Raw genomic sequence first — 19,382 nt, 5'->3', positions numbered from 1 at the left:
AGGACGGAAATACTACGACCCACTCGAAACAAAAATCAACCAACTCTTTCACTCACTGAAGTAATGCTGAATTTTGTGATCATGAAATGCAATATATTACACATCTGTATACGTACCCAACCACCAAGAGCAATACATTGTAGCTGCTGGATAGTTAATGTATGGATGTGACCATTGTTTTTTTTATAAAGCTATGAAATTAAGTCAGGTTTCTATCGTTGTTTAACTGTACCTAAAGAAAGAGCAAAAAATAAACTCACTGAGTTTGCACTGCACATTAGGGATTGCAATTCCTCACAATTATGCATATAATATTAATTGCTATCCACAGGATGATAACCATGTTTCTTGTTAATTCATGCTGTACTGGCACTTGCTGGGCATCAGAAAGGCAGAATTGTGCAAGGTGGTTCAGTAAAACCCTGTTGCTTTACCTTGAGCAAATGAAAGGGCAGAGCAGATTTCATGCAATATTAGTTTCAAAGCATTGGTTCATTAAGGATATTAATTTTCTGATATGTACACATTTATGCGTGACACAGTGGAGCTGTACGGGATTTAGCAATTATTAATATGTGACAGAATCAAGCTCAAAGCGAATCAATTAAACAGAAGAATTCACAATCTGAGTAGAGATAACTGCCTCAGACTACAATTTTCACATGACAAAAAAGGGCCATTCAGACTCCTTCAATACCTGACAGGTCAAGAAAGAAGTATGAAACAAAAGCACCTTATAACCATCATCTCTTCTTTTTACTTGTCAGATCAACTTTGCTAGTGTCGCCGCTGAAATGGCATCACCATACCAGCTGCCACGAGGTGATTTTTCATGTCTTGTCACAGAAATCTTTTATTCTATTTGCTCTGCATTAACATGTCACATTTATTGATCAAGCCCTTTATGCAGCCACAGCAGGGCCCCATTCTCTTGTGCTTAAGGGTCTCTGATGTCTCGATGACATCCCAGGCCAAATAATGCACATATTAAAATGCACTTAATGCAGAAATGTGTTTGTGCATGACAGGTACATTAATATCAGCCTGAGATGCTGATATATTCACAATTGCTATTGTTACAATACTTCTCCATTAGAGAAGCAGCCATCTCTGCAGCATGACGTCAAGCCACGGTGAAAAGGGCTCACTTAGTCCTGAACAAATTAAAATACCAGCACTTAGAAGATCTGATTATCTGGAGATAACAAAGCACCTCCTTTTCAAAATCCAAAATCTAACAAGAGCGCTAGTACAAACTTGGTTCCCCCTCACCAAAACAAGACTCACAACCAGAAAGTCAAGGGGGCTCCTCAGACTGCTTCATTCTAACAGCTCTCAAATCTACTACTATCACAGTGCGCCATTTAATCAGATCGTGTTGAAAACACTTTCTAATGGAGGCTGTAAGAAAACCACTCATGTCCGTTTAGCACTGCTGGGTACACCCATCTTTCTCCGCAATGGATACCTCTACCACTGCAGCCAGTCAAGAGAATAAGTTACCAAACTTTTAAGGTTGCAAACTTGTAAGTTTTACAAAACTAATTCCTATCCAAACGCACCAGTAACAGGCATGGAGTAGCTACCAGATCTTGAAGCCAGAGCACAGTGTTCAAGCCGGATCTCTGCCTGTTCCAGGTCAGCAGTGTAACTACCCCAGGTTAGTTCAGCTTTCTAAAAGGTGCTGCTGGCACCAAGCCCGTTAAAGAAGTGGGCATCTGTCTGTGGAACCTGAAGAGCGTTGAATTCTCCCAGCTTAATGGAGTTCACCGCTGTCTGGGGAGTGGCGCTGTGTGGCTCTGAACCCAGGTTACTGAATCCTGGCAGGAGCTGGGCTGCACACCTCCATTCTACATCAGGCAGCCAGGTTTGCGCTGCACACACCTGCACGCGGGACTGTGCTTGAGCAGCTGTGATCCCCTGTGGCTCCAGGTCAGCTCACGTTTGCTTTCCAGGCAGCCTGGCCACAGAAGGAAAGACAGTAACATGGAATGACAATTACATCAGTCGGCATGTTCAATCAGATGTACTACTCGGCACAGTCATTTTAATGGATGTACTGTAGACTCAGCTGACTCAAATCTAACCAGGAAAGAAAAAACCAGGCTTTTAACATCACAAGCTTTGTGATGATCTCTTTATACCACAACCAGAATGAAGTATGAATCACATCACCTAAATAAAGACTTTCACCTTGGAACTGTCACATTTTTTTAAATGTTGTACGGTGTTCCACAAAGTTAGGTTGTTTAAAAAAGGATTACAGCGTATGCTTAAGCAAAGCTGGTGCTAAAGGATATAATATAACTATGCTTAAGGGTCAAAAGATATAGTACAGCATACTGGTGACTAATATTAGTCACAACTCCTAATAATACACATGGAGGCTTTTAGCACATCCCTTTCAGTCTGGACACCATTTAAAGAAAATCCTTATGTGTATCCACACAGAAAGCAAAACACAGACAAACAAAAACATAAAACGTAAAACAAAACAATGCAAACCAGCACAGGGCTGTTTGGAATAATACATGTAATTATTCAAGTTATTTAGCCTTGAAGATTAAAGATGATTTTGTTTTGTTTGACCGCTTTTTCAGATTCCTTTTTTTAATAAGTCATAGGATGAAATCACATGGTTTCATTTCCCACTGGCATCCATAGCAAATCTCATTACATAGGATTCCTCTATTTACCACAGCTCTGTTCTCACTGATGGGCTGAATGAAAAGCAACTTATTAATGGACTCGATCACTGGCAACAAAGCACAAAGGCAATGTCTGAGGACACCACAAACAATTCAGCAATAGCTACAGATAATTCCTGTAAACTCGGTTTTAAGTAAACTTTTTAAACGGGCTTTTTAAAAAAGCAAAAGATTTGATAACTAAGTGAGCAGAACACTTTTCTATATCCAGTGCATAGGAAAGCTAGGGCCTATCACATTTTCCTGATACTGAAGACAGAATACTCGGACAACGAAGAAGAACGATACAGTCGAGGTTATAGTGGACATGTTATCGTTACTGAAATGGATAAACGCTAGAACTGTACAGGAATGCAGCCGTTTGCTAGAAAGTGACCAAACGTGTGGCGTATTCTCAAATATTATATTCAAACATTCGAAGCAAATACTGATTTTACATTTATATCCGCCTATGAGTGTATTTTCCAGAGGCTTCTCATTTTTGTAATTAATCAACTAAATAGGAGCTAAAGCGATAATTCATCAATGTGCAGAGAGAGAAAATAGTTTTAATGACTGTGTTAATTTTACACCATAAAAATCAAAACCTGAATAATACAATTTATTATTAACTAGGGTAGAATCTGTTTTTCACAGAAAATTTAGAGCAAATCCTGCTTATTAAGGTCAAATTCAGCCTATATATCAAACCCACAGCTTTATCATTAAGAATAGTATGGACTTTGTATCACAAAATGGAAAAATAACAGCATAATAGGAGGCCACTTCAGCTGTGAATTGAAATTCTACTCATTGCATGAAGCCTCATGTGTCACTGGAAATGTTAATTTCTTCCATGCAATGTATCGATGTACAATTGATGCATGCTGTACAATAAATACACAGAATGTTGTTAATACAGCAACCTTTCAATTATGTTTGTACCACTCAATATTTTTGTTTTGCATTATCATGCCAAATCCAGCGCTTCTCAGCTGCACAGAACTGAAACAGAAGAGGGATATAAAAATCAGGCAGGAAGATTTTGCAATATCAAGCAACAACCACAAAGACTGCAATGGACATAGTACGGTTATAATTTACACAACAGAACACGACTTGTAAAATGTGTTTGCGCACAGATGTAAAGATAAAATGTGTCTGAGCAGAGGAGATTCTCTAAAAGCCACACTCTAAAAATATTAAGTAACACCAAATTCAGCTTGCACTTAAAAGTCAGTAGGGCCATGTACAATACATGAATACAGTCATCATGCAGATAATTGGAGTACCTGTCATAATGCTCCCTCCTTCTTCAAGCCTCCATTGTTAATTAAACCAATTGTAAAGATTAATCCACTGCAACTGAGTGAAAGAGACAGTCCTACTCATAATGGGTTTAAAAGTGTCTAGATAATACAATGTGAATTCATTATTAATATGGTGTCCAACCTCTTCCAATCACTGCAAATCAGAGTCTCTGTGACTTAACTCAGTAGAGGCACTTATAAAGAATACAGCGGAGCGTCCGAGGAGAGGGAACTCAAGTCCATGTTAACCTAATTCTTTTACTGAATATCAGTAGACAGAAAGCCTCATCATTTCCTGATACAACTAAATGCATTTGCTCTTTCTAAAAGTTGGGCTACTCTACCCCAATGAAGTAACTGCTTCATTAATGTACTTGGGCTCCTAAGAGTGGGGAAAGTCTGGAAAAACAAAGGCCATTAGAAAACGTCCAAATGTGATGACTTGTTGCCAAGTGTGAAGACAGCAGCATTTGAGAAACCTTACCTGCTAGAGGCCACCAGAGGAGAAACTTCTTCACGGAAGCAAAACGACCTTCCACTGTTTCTAACTGAAAATCTTGCAACCCATCCAGTGACTCTCCAAAGAGGAGTAATAGCTTCATTTCCGATATTTGCGCAATTGAGTAACATGTGAATCAAGCAACTGATCTTTCTGAAAACCGAAGGTCACGGAGGGAATCTGTGGTGAGACTGACTGCAACACGTTAAATAGATGGTATGTAGCATATTAACAATGATCTTAATAAAATCCCCCAATTAGATAATAGATTTACTGGCTTTCTTCCTCCCTCTTAAGAGTGCTCTGAAAGACCGTGATAGGACCTCTTATATTCCCATCCTGCAAAATGTCCATCAGCTTATTTGACCCAGACTTGCGGGGTTCAGCCTAAGACAACTGCTTCTGTGGCGACAAACAGTACTTCTCAAAGCCAGACTCCTGCTTGGATAACTGGCTAAGTACACAACAGCCACCCCAACATTTTTGTTTAATTGCATAGGAATGTACACATTAGCATGATTATGCACAGTTATATCTGTGCTTTCACATAGAACAGGCCACAATTTGAGGCAGAGTTCCCCTTTAATTGAGGAGCTGTAAGCTAAACAAATCTCTTGATGCCTGCACTCACTCATCTCACCTCAATTAAACAGAACAGATCATAGACCAACTAGCATCTGTGGTAGCTTCTGAGAACTTTGGATTGCATACGTAATACTGCATCCTATATCCAACATATTATGAGAACAGTGTTAGGACACAATGTAGTTGTAGTGTGCTTTGGCCTCTACTACTGGGAATATTGCATATGGTGTCCATGTTTAAAATTTCAGCATGCTCTTAGCAAGGGAAATAAGCTCCAAAGCAAAGTTTTCATTTGAATTATCCAAACCATAAAGCAAGACAGTACAGAAACGCACCAAGGACAATGCAGTGCCTCTCAGATCAGTTTTGCATCGTTTGGGAGAAAGTAACATGACAGAGCAGGGTGCGTGGTGGGGGAGGGGTCTTTACCTCAGTGAGTTAAAGCTCAGATCCAGCCGTTTTGCCAGCCTGCCAAAGCGTACTCCTAAGAATTCTGGGAGTTCTTCACAGTCGTGTCCGATATAACTCACCTGCAAGTACCACGTGAAAAAAACAATGCACCTTCAGAAACTGAGAAAAAGTGCACCATAACTTGAAACACAAAACAAATCATACAACTGCTTTTAGCTCACGGGCAACAGCATCAGACACAAAGGAAAAGGGTTGAAAGGCCATTTGATTTTACAGACAGGAGAAAGTAAGAAAGCTGGAAAGAAGCAGTTCTCATCTCGTGGAGAATGTGAAAAATATTAAGCACTTATTCTTTATCATCAATCAATTTCACATGCAGGTTATGTTTTTCCTAATGTGCACATGTGATTTGAGTTTTTCCTGTACTACAAAGCCCACAACTCTGCTATTTCAAGTATGCATGCACACGTGTGCCCTTGAGTCTCTTCGGTTTTCTAACTTACAACTTAGTCTTATGATGGTGCTACACTATCCACATAGGAGCAGCTCATTAGTATCAAAAGTCACAATTGAAAAAACAAAAACTGAATTAAACTAGTATGTGAAATGATCCTGAGTGGCTACGAGCTGACATTAAGCCCAAATTGTGCAGCGCAAAGGAAACGTGCAAAAGCAAGTGTTTGGAATATTTCACACTTACTTGAGTCCCATTCATCACGACCCTTGACTCGCTGCCTGCCATCACTGTATGGTGACAATTCGAGATGTCTGTGTGAGAAAGAAAATGGGAGAGCTGCAAGCGAATCTCTGTTCTAGTTCAGAACGAGTGGCACAACTACAGACGTGAATTTTTAGCTGTGTTTTTAAATGTGGCAGAGTTTCCACGTTCCCTTTCTACAGCTTAATGTTCCCAGTTTCACCTCTTCCGCACTCTGGCAGTCAGCTGATCTCAGGCGGAAGCACGCGCTACTACTGGATTTGCACAGAGAAATCTCCCAACTGCCTCAAATTTGGGAGTTTATCAAGTGCGTGCGATTTAGTTTTGACGCGGGTATATATTTTTTTATTAATCGGGTTATTATAATAACCTCTTCCTATAGAATTAATTAAATTAAAGAGGTTTATTAAATTACACTATATAGGGCCAGAAACTGTATTGTGGCTTAAATGAATAAACAAAACAATCCATTTTAAGACCGAGATTATTAGTAGTAATGCTAAAGACAATTATAAATGCTGTATTTGATTTTGGATTTAAGGACAGTCATTTAAATTGTTAACGGTCGTAATTGCTTCTGTGCCTGGAATAAGCGCCTTGGGGCAACCTGTTGTGAAAGGCGCTCTATAAAAATAAATTGAATTGAATTGCATTGAATTGAACAACGGAAGCTACTGGAAAGCTTCAAAAGTACACTGAAAACAAAGTTTCAGATGAAACGCCTAAACCACAAGTAGATTACAAGTAGATTAAACTACGCTGATCACACACTAAGGGAATCACTGTGGTTTACATGCAGTTCTGCTGGCGTATTTTCTTGCTTGAGTTTACATACCAACAACAAATGGTTAAAGCACATAACATATACGAGTGCATTATATAGCACTCGTAAGATTAAGCTAAATATGTTTCTCAATGAGTAAAGGAAAAGAAAAGTCAGTCCTGGTTATCTGGTTTGAAAAATATGCCTGCAATATGTCATTAAATGCTTATGCTTTCAAAGACATCTCTAAAACGCTTTTCCTAATGTTTGAATGTTTGTTAAAATGGTTAAAGCACATAACATACGTCGTAATAATGTGCATTTCACCTATGCAAGCCGTGTAAGTAGCTTGCACACATGTTAATGTAGATACTCGATGGATTGGAGCCAGCTATATTCAGATGGCCGAGATATATGTAAATAAGAGAATATGACCGCTCGGTCGCTTGAATAGCCGCGCTGTTCCGCGCCGGCCAGCCCAGCCTGCTCGCGCAAGCTCCGCTGTCCAGGACAGAGCTGCGGGCTCGGAGCTGAGCTCGCGGGACGCGTCACGAGGCACCTCCCCCAAGCGGAAGTCTTGCACTGAAAAGACTGGTTGTGTAGCTCCGGGACTGCGGCCAGGCGGGGTCTCCAAGTGTCATTTCGGATGCATTTGAGTAATGTTGGTATTATGTGTTTCTCTGATATTGTTTATTGTTTGTAACGTGTCCACAAAGGCAATTAAAGGAGTGTGTATATCTGAACTTTACTTTTTTTCCGCTGTCTTTTCACATCGGAACATAATAACGTATTATCTCAGGTAATGTCGCTGACCGAGTTTTGTACTGTACTGCATTTGACTTATTTTAAAACCTTAATGTATCTGCTACCCTGTTCTGTTTTATTGCTCTGATTTTAAAATGCAAATTAAATGTGTTGTCTATATTCATAATGATGCATAATATATGTGTTTGAAAGCGTTATTTAGGCATTAAGTCTGCGCTATTGCAGTTTCTAGTCTTTCAGCTTCAAAATACTACGGCTTGTATGTTTTTTTTTTATATTTTAGGAACATCCTTTCACTAAACTCGCGTTTAATAAGAAATAAAACTTTTTGAAATCGCTTTTGTTTTTTGCTTCATTTTTAAAAAGTTAATGCTATTCCATGACTATCTTACCATTTACATTGTACAGTTACTGTATTTACACAAATATTTGGAAAGTCCCGCGGTAATTAAACTTTTAGAATGAAATCACCGCAATAAAATATACGTCACTTAATTTAGAATTGTAGTTAAGTAAACATAAAAAACGAAAACAATTTCCGCCGTGTGTAATGTAAAAGACACACAGTAATTTGTGTGAAAAAAAACCCGTGCGACTGGCACTACATCAGAATTAATTGAGACTACCATATTGTACTCTATAGCGTTTTTATCAGTTTCTTATATTTGAAGAGACATCCTTTCTCCGTCCCACGAAAGGCGTTTGTCCACTAAGAAAAGAGCTGAAAGATTTCTAACACATATGGTACTTCTGTGCTGTAAATAATTATATTTGCATGCAGGGAGTGATTCATAAATATGTCACCGGTATGAAATATAGGTAGGCATTTCAAACTTTCTATTTAAATATCATGAATTATAGCCACGAAAAATGTGTTCCCATTTAAGGGTAATACCGAGTATTTGGTGTCTGGTGCAGAAGCCCATCCATCACGCAGACAATAAAGAGAGTTTTTGCCTGACGTTGGAAATGTATGGTTGCCCTTCTCTGCCCTAATAACTCAAGCACTGTGTCAGTCCCTGACAGCCTTTGCAGAAAACAGCAACCCTGTTATCAATCAAAAAAAGCCTTTTGCATATTTTTAACTTTTACTCTGATCAGCGAGACACCCTTTTAATGTATGAATTATATTAGAAACCGTTTCGGTACTTCTGAAGCCCTTTTGAAAATGATGTATTCCATTTGTGGGGGGCACAGGTTGAAAGCTGACAGACCGCATTCCGTACGTGTCCGAAACAGGGTATTTATTAATGGTACAATTCAAGTTACGCCCTTTTTTTTCCCCAAATTGCGTTTTTTTTTGTAATGCCCGATTTTGTTTATATTATTGGACTTTAGAGGACAATAATAATTTCCACATTCATAGTGCAGTGCGGTTAATATCTCACTGTAGCCTACTATGCAGAAGTATTTCGAACAATTAACATGGATACAAATATTAAGATTTTCTATTTCATGTGAAATAGTTTTATTATATAGGCTTTATTATTGGGGGGGGGGGGGGGGGAGTGAGATGGGTTTATATCTACAGTATAGATATTTGTTCTCCGTGTTTAGTAATCGGGAGACTCATCAGAAACGGAAAATGTAAAGATGCTGAGACGAGTAAGATCCGAAAACAAACTTTATAGCCGGTCTCAGCTCAAGTGTTGTCTTTTTATACGATTGTTACTCTTTTTTGTAAAAGTCAGGTTGTAAATTATTTATTTTTATGCATAAAAACATTATATAGCACTCGTAAGATTAAGCTAAATATGTTTCTCAATGAGTAAAGGAAAAGAAAAGTCAGTCCTGGTTATCTGGTTTGAAAAATATGCCTGCAATATGTCATTAAATGCTTATGCTTTCAAAGACATCTCTAAAACGCTTTTCCTAATGTTTGAGAGCTCAGCTTGTCGACTGCTCTGATTGAAAGTTTCGGTAGGAAAATCTGCATCCTCAACAACTTTGTAAGGCCTATAAGACAAAAATAATTATTCCTTGTTTTATCAAATTTACTTTAAAAAAATAAGTATTACTGTTAGAGTGTGCTTTGTAACCAAGACAAATACCATTTTACTGTATTCCCATTTACAGGAAAATAACACGAAGAAAGCAAAAAAAAAAAATCCGAATTAAACAGAAAATACCTTTTCTCTCCCCAGCCTGAAACGTAAAACGTTATCTGATATTACAGACTTGCCAAATTTTTATGTGTGGAGAGACAGATCGAAAATGTTGAAAATCTGGGTTTAGGAAATATTACAAGACAACGTTTTTGCAAACCTTCGCAAATCCTTCCTTTCAGATTTTGGAAACAAGTCGCTCCAGTAACGTCCAGTCCAGGTTTTCCTGCTCTCTGAGATGACCTGTCAAGCGGATTACCGTAGAAGGAGATTAATAGGGGAGGCGGGTTGCAATAATAATCGTTTTGTTTGATGTGACAACTTTGATAGGCGTTGATTTACTTACAAACTGATAGGCTTTTAATTGAGCGCCTCCATCCAGCTTGAGATGAAAGGAAAACCGCGTTGAAAAGCTGCCCGATTGCCCTGGAACCTCAATACTGATTAGCCATCTCAACGGTGAATAGTTCAAGGCATTTTTAAACTTCTTTTCTCAAAGATCTGGCTGTCCCTCCTTTTTTTTCTCCGAAGAAAATAAATCATTTCCATTGTGTGCAAATAAAATCGACTTGACATCCCTGTCAATAGCTCGTAGGTGAAATTAAGTTTGGACTCTGGACTGTTAATTATGTTTTTTTTTTATTATTTGGAGTGTCCAGAAAGAAACTGTTTCTGCGCGTTGAAATGTAATATTTATGTAAAACAAAATATTTTGCTTACCTCTCGAAACACACGGGATTCGAGGCTGTGACTTTACAGAAATGTATATAGAGCAATTAGTGTTCTACAATTATGTAATAACAACAATATCAGAAAAGGTAGCCTGATATCATTGTTAGATCAATTTGAAAGTTAACGGGCGAGGATGAAGCTGCGATTTTAATCGGTTGTTTTGGAAGACAATAAAATAAGTGTATTGCATTTTTTAAATGCATTGATTTTTTTAAACAAACGTTAACTTGTGTCTTGATGAGAATGCGCCTTTCTACGCGTATTAAAAATAATAAAGGTTGGTGTCCCATCTTTACTTCATGACAATGTTTCTTGTTAAACTGCCACTGTAGTTTAATTCCTTAGGCTACTGTATCTAAAGTAAATTCAAGTCACATTGCTTTCACCTTTGATTCCCATTATTTCCAAAGTTTAAAAAAAAACTTCCCACAGTCGACTCCCCCTCGTTGTAATTAATCTCTTAGTCTTTCACATCAGGAGGCAGGATAAACACAAGTAGAAAACAGACAGAAGTCTCTCTGGTCCTGTAGGAAAAACAGCTGTTCCAAGCACTTTAATGCAAATGAACACAAATGAAGGTTTCGGCTCCTTTTTTTCGTATTTCAGTACACTTAATCAATCAATATGACTAGTCATTAAAAACGGAAAATGGATGAGGTGTGAGAAAAAGGGGAAAGAAATCAGGGCTCTCCTATGTGTGCGTGTGTATGTATGCGTTCATACAGACATAAACACAGCCGTCTTTTTATCGCAGCTGTTTTAAACATCGAGGTTATCGATTCCTGTATTTTAAAACAACAGCTGTGGGACGGTGTTTACCAGGACAAAGGTGGATTTTAAATACGAGTTCTTGCTGAAAGAATCTGGTTCAGGAATTTTGTCCCGACTCCGACGCACTGTCCTTGGACTTTCTTGTTAAACGTGTTATCATCTCCGAACAACATTTTTGTTGGTGCCGAGGGCTACACGGGCCGCCAAGCCAGGCCGGAAACAAACCCAAAGATTATTAACTCGTACATTTGAGTGAAAAACACTGAGAAAACTGAACTGCAGAAGTAAAGGGGCGGAAGCCATTCCCTTTACCCCCTCGTAATCCACAGCCTATAAATCTTTTAATTTGGTAACAGCACGACATGAAACCGAGGAGTCATAAAAAATATTTTCGTTTTCTTAAATGTATCAACCTTGAAAGGAGATGTATGTGTGTAAAATCAGTCCCGCGGTAATATAAAAAGGCTCGTTCCCACGTCGCATCACAAGCGACCCCGCTGAAGGTGGAGAAATGAGTCTTGGCTATTTTGACATCTTCAAAACCTATATAGGAACTTTTCAGATCAATATAAAAACCCACAAAGCAGAATCAGACGGAGAGGGTGCCAAGAGGGCTCACCCTAACCGAGCTGCGTCTGTCTTCTGTTGCTATACAAATTGAATTTACTTTGAGGACGAATTCTTCTCTCCTTAAAAACTGAACGGGCCCTGTTCAAAAGAGCCGTCTTTTTTATCCTTTTCACTTGTTTTTTTTTTCCTTCTTTCTCCCAGTCACACCAGGCTTGTAATCAGCAACAAACGTTGACATAAATCAAGGGCGGATTGACAGGGACTGACAAATAACTGATTGATTGCGGTCGAGCCGAATTGACAGTTGACGGAAGGGCGGAGAGGGAAACAGAAAGGAGGAGGATAGTGCACGGGTGGCACGTGACAGCCCCCATCCCGCTGCCTCCTCATTGGTCCGCTCCCGTCCGCCGCCTCCTGATTGGACCGTTTGAACCCCCCGACGGTAAATAAGTTGATCTTGTGTTTGACGTAGCAAAGCAGAAACACAGAACATACGCCGTTTACGTGCGACAGCGACACAAGCCACAGGCATCAAGAAAGATCGATAATTATTTTATTTAAACATGACTACTTAATTAAGTGTGAAGACAACGCTTTTGGAGGAGGGGGAAAAAAAAAGAAAACCTATCAGGCTTTTAATTTCGTAGTACCTAGTGGCATAGTTTGTATACATCGACGGTTGGGTGTGGAAATGAAATTGCGAAAATATATTTTAAATGATCACTTTCAGTGCTGTAATAGTGGAATTAATAACAGAAAGGCACACTTCGTTGCATAAGAAGAGTTATAAAGAGTCACTGTAATTCATTTTCAAATGAATCTACATATTGCAATCCTATAAATGACCGATAAACCAGTATGTGGGTCTTTTCCCAACTAGCGCTTGACCTATAGCACACGTTTACAGGACAATTATAGAGTAACTTAAGCGTCTGTTTTCACAGAAACCAGAACTATCCCTGCGACGTTCACTGCTAGCTGTGTGTGCGCAAGGGGGAAGCAAAATCTCTAGCTGCCGTGAAAAGGGGGCATACGAAACAAAATATTACAACAAAACTCCTCCCCTCCGCAGACAACAAAATAGAAGCGCCTACAAAAAGTGGGACGTCACATCCCCTTGACCCTCCAATCACCTCGGGGTCCCATTTGATTGGAAGGCGGCAAAGGCTTTAATCTCGGACTAATGCAGCTGCTTTTGAAGTGAGTTTCTCTGCCAGATCTCGGGTTGGGAGGACTAGCGGTCGGATCTGTTGGAAGACGCGCTGTGAGCAGAGCCTATGGTACAGAAAGGAGCTTCCGAACTGCGATAGACTCGCATCCCACGCCTGACTGCGGCTTTCTTCATAAGGATTATACATATTTTATTCGCTTTTCGGGGGACAGTCTTCCTATCAATATTATTACTATCGTCGTCGTAATTTCCGAAAGAAGCCATGAACATTTAATTTCTTCCCCCTCCCCGACTTGAGTCAGATAAATGCATTCCCAACAATTTCCGTGAGAAGTGGGTCATGATCACATCGCCCTCGATCTCTGCTCTACGAAATAGTAATTACACTAAAGCAGCCTGGGCAAACAGCGGCTCTGGGAATAATAGCAGCGCCGCGGCTCACATCAACAAACCCTTTCTGCACTCCGTTCCTCCTTCGGACCCTCTAAGGCAAGCTAACCGTCTCCCAATCAAGGTCCTGAAAATGCTGACGGCGCGTACGGGACACATTTTGCACCCCGAATACCTTCAGCCCCTGCCGTCCACACCAGTTAGTCCAATTGAGGTAAGGCGTGCAGACCACTATTTCTGCAATAAAAAAAGCTGATTTAAACACCAACGTTTCTTTATAGCTGTTGGTAGAAGATATGTTACCATAACTGTTTTGCAGTTACTGTAAGTCTTTTAAAAATGTACCGTCGCCCCCCCCTCCCCACATTGGGGACATTAAAGGTGGTTATTTGGTTAAACAGTTTATGCGTGATTAGACGACTTGGAGCTGAAACAGTGCAGCAAACTTGGCGTTCTGCGCCGCTGTGTGTTTTTTTATGTTCTTGTCGAGGAGGAATCGCAACGAATTGTACGTCTATGGCAAATGCATAAACGAAAGAACACGCAGTGTGATCTAACACCTTAACTGGCGCACAGCTCCAGATATACGCATTGCGTTATAGCTTGGCAGCTCGGCCTCGATAGGAGCTTGCCGGGACTTCAGAATGAGATCGCTACGAAGTTTATTTTCGTATGTGCACAATTGTTGTTTTATTTCGTAATGTGTTGTCTGATTTTTTTGTTTTACGCAGCTAGATGCCAAGAAAAGTCCACTGGCCCTCCTGGCACAGACCTGCTCGCAAATCGGTAAGCCGGACCCGCCTCCTTCCTCCAAGCTCTCCTCCGTAACCTCGAATGGATCTAGCGACAAAGAGTCCAAATCGGGCCCTTTGAAACTGAGCGATATTGGAGTGGAAGACAAATCGAGTTTCAAACCCTACTCCAAACCGTCAGAGAAGAAGGATCCAGGCTCCGGGACTTCCAGTGGAGAGAAGTCTGGTTTCCGTGTGCCTAGCGCCACCTGCCAGCCGTTCACTCCAAGGACAGGCAGCCCGAACTCCAGCACCTCGGCGTCTCCGCTGCCGTCGGAGGGCAAGTCTGGAGAGAGCCAGGACAAGAAAGAGTCTGACACGAGTAAAAACGGCACGACCGAGGGCTCTGGCACCACCAGCATCAGCCATAGCAGGATAAGCGTAAGCTGTGCGGGAATTAACGTGGAGGTCAACCAGCACCAGGAGACGACGTCGGGCTCGAAACCCATCACTTCCGACTCCTCGTCAGTTTCCACGGCTTCGTCGGCGTCCGTTCTCGGGTCTGGACTTGTGGCTCCCGTTTCGCCCTACAAGCCCGGCCAGACTGTTTTCCCCCTGCCACCTGCTGGCATGACCTACCCTGGGACCTTAGCCGGGGCCTATGCTGGCTATCCGCCCCAGTTCCTGCCCCACGGAGTGACTTTAGACCCGACGAAGTCCAGCAGCCTGGTCAATGCACAGCTCGCCGCCGCGAGCTCGCTGGGCTGCAGCAAGGCCGGCTCGAGCCCTTTAGCGGGAGCCTCGCCGCCGTCAATAATGTCTGCTAGCCTTTGCAGAGACCCTTACTGCTTAAGCTACCACTGCGCAAGCCACTTGGCTGGGGCGGCCAGTGCCTCGTGTACGCACGACTCGGCGGCGGCGGCGGCTCTCAAATCCGGATACCCACTCATGTACCCCACGCACCCGTTGCACAGCGTCCACTCCTCGCCACCCTCTTTTGCGGGACACCCTTTGTACCCTTATGGTTTCATGCTGCCGAACGACCCCCTGCCGCACGTCTGTAACTGGGTGTCGGCCAACGGACCTTGTGACAAGCGTTTTTCCTCCTCGGAAGAGCTTCTCAACCATTTGCGGACCCACACAGCTTTCACGGGAACTGACAAATTAATCTCCGGTTACCCCAGCTCGTCGTCGCTGGTTGGCGCCGCGGCCGCGGCCATGGCGTGCCACATGCACATGCCCCCCGCGGGAGCCCCCGGGAGCCCGGGCACGCTGGCACTCAGGAGCCCGCACCATGCTTTAGGACTCAGCAGTCGGTACCACCCTTATTCAAAGAGCCCCTTGCCAACTCCAGGCGCCCCGGTTCCGGTTCCTGCAGCTACTGGACCCTACTACTCGCCTTATGCACTGTATGGACAGAGACTGACCACAGCGTCAGCGTTGGGATACCAGTAAAACGGACTAACGTTAATCAATTTCTAGAACACAACGCAAATAGAATGACTTTTATATTAACAGTCCACTTAAGGACCGGATCCGTGGACTCACTGTATTTATTTGTTAGCTTCAAGCGGGACAGTAATAAAATATATGAATTAAAAAAAAAACCCAACAAATTCAGAAGTGCATTACTTTCAAACTGAGCTCTATAAATACCCACGGTAGAATACTAATGAAAATAGGGGGTTTTCTTTTCGATGTTTATTTGAAATTGCTATGATTGTATTGTACGTTCTTATTTAATGTCTCCTTGAAAGAAAAAGAATTTACATGCATGTTTGTTACTAAAATCCCAACTTGTCCTTATAATTTTAAATTGCAATTATTTTTAAGGTGTATACCATGGAAAGAGAATTGGTATTTTTTGTATGTATTCTGGAAAAAATAAGAAACAATTCTATTCCAAAAATCCGTCGTCTTTTTTTAAGTGAGTTTACAGGACTGAAAGAAATGTGTAGCGACATTTCTGATCTGTGTACTTTTACAGTATAAATATTCTGGTGCAAAAACGTTTTAACAAAAGTTGGTTACTGATTTTTAGTTGCATCTGTTTTTCAGGATTCTCAGGTAGCGAAGGTAGTTCATTTTAATGAGGAGGAATCTGTGGTGAAGTCTAGGCTACGACTGTTCTCAGGGGATAAAACGTCATAATCGCTTTGTAAAGGTTTTCCGCATATTTCCCCAACAAGATTATCAGAATCGAAAATAACCAAAGCTACAAGTCAGACCAACGCATTAAAAAGAGGGGGAACGCTCTCCGGAAAATCGTATCGTCATTTTTACTCCTGTTCTTAAAACTATTGTAGAACGAAAAGCGGAACAGCTGACCTATGTGCGTCCGTGTTATTAATTACACGACTTTACGGTGAAAAATGTTTCAAAAAATGAATTCAAATTATCCACAATGTTAAGCGTTTTTTTTAAATGCGTCTACATCCCACCGCGCTTTAGTTCATCCATGTTTTGATTTTTATTTTAAAATGAAGTGGCAAGTCTTTGAAGGCCCTTCGTAAAACGGAATTTCAGCCCTACCTTAAATAACTTGGGTAATAACTTTGTATGTAAATTAAAATATATCTCTAGTGCCCAGACTTTCCCTTTCTCGTTAATGTTTCTCACCGAAACATTTGAAGACTTCAAAGAAGAATATCCAATGTTCAAAACGAGCTTCGAAAGCGCGTAATTTGATAAATTGAATATAAACTCGGGTTTTTAAGCTATATTGAAGGCGCAACTGCAGTTAAACATTTTGTTTATGCCCACTACACGTAAGCATTTCAAAGAGATTTTTTTTATCGCGGTTTTAAAAATGCCCTTAAACCTCCACAAAGATTGTAGTTCAATAAAGAGAAGGGGAAATGACTGCCGGAAGAGAAACCTGTACAGTCAGGCATCTGTCATAATGTCTAAAGTTAGGGTATTAACAGTAAAAAAAGTAGTTTTTTTTGTCCATTATGTGATGAAGTGACGTGTCTACGTCTAAAATAATGTGAGTTTGACTTTGGGAGTGCATTTATTATGTGGTATGCTTTTTGTGGTGTTTTTATTAATGTTTTAGTTGTCATCAGTTCAGAAGTTTTTTTTAGTCTTGCGAATTACCGAACAAGAATGTGTAGCATTTTTCCGATTCAGGAGTCGTTTCTGGAATTATTAGCTTAACCAAATAACCCCTTAAACCATTTTATATACGGGAAGTGATACTTTTTAAAATTTAATTTTACACTCAAGCCATTTTAACGCTGTAGACCTTTCCCTTTGCAGAGAACGACTCTGTTAGAAATCGGGGGAAAAAATGCTTTCGAAGAGGGGAGGTGACCAGGAGTGGTGTCCAGGATTTAACAGCGCTACTGTCAGGAGAAGTGTGCTGGAGCCAAAGAAAAAAAAAGTCAATTTCACGTTTGCACATCGCAAATAAAGTAATAAACGATGTCTGTTTAATTTGTGCGTTCACCTAAAAAGATACCGCCAGTTACCAAACCCAGATGAACAAGTTATGTTAAGATATTTGGTAGAAACACGATAGCCCACTGTATGTGAATCGGTTAAGAGTCCGCCGCTTAGTGTAAGAAGTCTAATGCGTAAATTGGTTTGGAATCGGTTGCAACTAAAGGATTTTACGCGGAAATACAGGCCAATATTACTCATATATATAATTGTTTATACAGACTTCCCACGCTGTGAACTAAAAATCTCGAACAAACGTATTAGAAACATTATAAAAATGTACACGTCGTCGTCAGCCATTATTCGTCTGCGTATGTGCGCTTTATAATGGAAAAGGGAATCCTGCAAAACTTTATTTCCACGCCAGTTATGATCAAAGAATGTATTACAAAACTGTTAGCTAATTATTACAAAACGAAATGGCAACATCTTACTTTTATGCACAGCGAACTATATTACTGTTTCCTATAACGACATCAAATTTTAAACGTATTATGCGTCCTTTTAGAAGGTTAAATGTTATGTTTTCTTTATAACAGGTGTCCAGTTTAAATCACGTTGAAAATCTTTGCAAGGTCGTTGTGGTAGGGCTGATTAAAATGACAACATTTTTTAGTTACAAAAAGAAACCCACGTTCGACCATTTAAGATGTCATGATAGCATTTCCCCTTATTTATCACAAAGCTAAAACTCCTGTTTAAATCCCGATTAATACTAATTCTATTACAAGGCAGAAGAAAAGTTTTAATTAGTGAGCAGTTTAACAGCACTCCGAATTACCTTGAGGTCTTCAATATTTTTTTAGACAGATTATCAGGCTACAAGAAAGATGAGTAATTGTAATACAATTATGCAAGGCAAGTTTAAATTGCAATTGCCTGTATCTTTGTACAAAGTCAATAGTGAAATATGGATTGATCGTCTATGTTATTTTGGAGGAAAAAAAAACTACGACTGACAGAAAATATGATTCGAAGCGACACTTTCTCAGAAATGCAAAAATCCATCATCTTTTCGTGCCATCTTGAAAAGCGAATTCTTTCCACTTTGAATGCTGTTTTTTCAGAAAAAAAACTGTGGTGTATTTTCTCATCTTCTGATGAACTAAAGACAACCTGACAGTGCTGTCATCTGTCTTCAACGTCACTTCAAGAAAAGGAATAATGATAACTATCTGCATTGGGCGCCAACAGAATACTAGAGATGTCAAGAAAGGATTGCGGCATGAAGGAGAGGAAAAATTAATAGAGCTGCTTCTCGCATAAAACGTATCCTTTTAAATTCACTTTAGAAATATTATCCCGATTTTTTTCCCGGGCACTAAGGTCTTTCCCCCATATCGAGGTATTGAAAGTCTTGTAACTGTGGTCTTGCTCTCCTCAAATTAAGCAGGATACCCCCGAAATTAAGATAAGCATGGAAAAAGCAATGCCGTGTAACGTGGTACTGTATGTGCCCTATACATACTAGCTGGTAATAGTATCATACAGTAATCTTTAAATACAGACTACTTGAGTGAAATTTCGCGAGCGAGAAAGGGTAAGAGCAATAAACATATCCTTCGTTTTATCTATTAAAACGTTTTCAGGCGAGCGTCTAACATTAACCTTAAACGTGTAAATGAGTTGATAACTAATAAAAATGCTTCGCTTTGTCATCTGTATTTTGCAAACTGATTCGACACAAGTAGATACATTGTTCATTAGCTTTGTAAAGCGTCGAGCGAGAA

At 40.3% G+C, this 19,382-nt stretch overlaps 2 protein-coding genes across 4 annotated transcripts in view; one reads left to right on the top strand and one right to left on the bottom strand.

Moving 5' to 3' along the window:
* Positions 1 to 12,403, bottom strand: part of lrmda (leucine rich melanocyte differentiation associated) — a 335,929-nt gene extending 323,526 nt beyond the window's left edge. The window contains exons 1-4 of one of the 3 annotated variants that reach the window (XM_088634563.1): positions 10,190 to 12,403; positions 10,004 to 10,086; positions 6,193 to 6,260; positions 5,511 to 5,611 (exon numbers count right to left, since the gene is read on the bottom strand). In XM_088634563.1, the coding sequence (XP_088490689.1) occupies positions 5,511 to 5,611; positions 6,193 to 6,234 (143 nt within the window). In that variant the 5' untranslated portion in view covers positions 6,235 to 6,260; positions 10,004 to 10,086; positions 10,190 to 12,403. Of the gene's footprint in view, positions 1 to 4,481; positions 4,643 to 5,510; positions 5,612 to 6,192; positions 6,261 to 7,278; positions 8,094 to 10,003; positions 10,087 to 10,189 lie in introns of those variants that run through there. The other 2 variants (XM_088634564.1, XM_088634562.1) reach the window with 2 other exon arrangements.
* A 1,024-nt stretch (positions 12,404 to 13,427) lies between these two features.
* Positions 13,428 to 16,117, top strand: znf503 (zinc finger protein 503). The gene is made up of 2 exons (XM_088634561.1): positions 13,428 to 13,691; positions 14,209 to 16,117. Exons 1-2 carry the CDS (start codon positions 13,428 to 13,430, stop codon positions 15,661 to 15,663), a joined length of 1,719 nt encoding a protein of 572 aa, XP_088490687.1. The 3' UTR covers positions 15,664 to 16,117.
* Positions 16,118 to 19,382: the final 3,265 nt, after the last annotated feature.

This window comes from Lepisosteus platostomus, chromosome 6 (assembly GCF_059453375.1).
Source record: "Lepisosteus platostomus isolate fLepPlt1 chromosome 6, fLepPlt1.hap1, whole genome shotgun sequence".
Taxonomy (NCBI): domain Eukaryota; kingdom Metazoa; phylum Chordata; class Actinopteri; order Semionotiformes; family Lepisosteidae; genus Lepisosteus; species Lepisosteus platostomus.
Note: the sequence above shows the minus strand (reverse complement) of the source record. Positions and strands in the feature narration are given on the sequence as shown.

Coding starts and splice junctions, on each gene's coding strand:
- znf503 (XM_088634561.1), top strand. CDS start 13,428: ATGATCACATCGCCCTCGATCTCTGCTCTACGAAATAGTAATTACACT. Junction 13,692..14,208: donor CACCAGTTAGTCCAATTGAG/GTAAGGCGTGCA, acceptor TGTTTTACGCAG/CTAGATGCCAAGAAAAGTCC.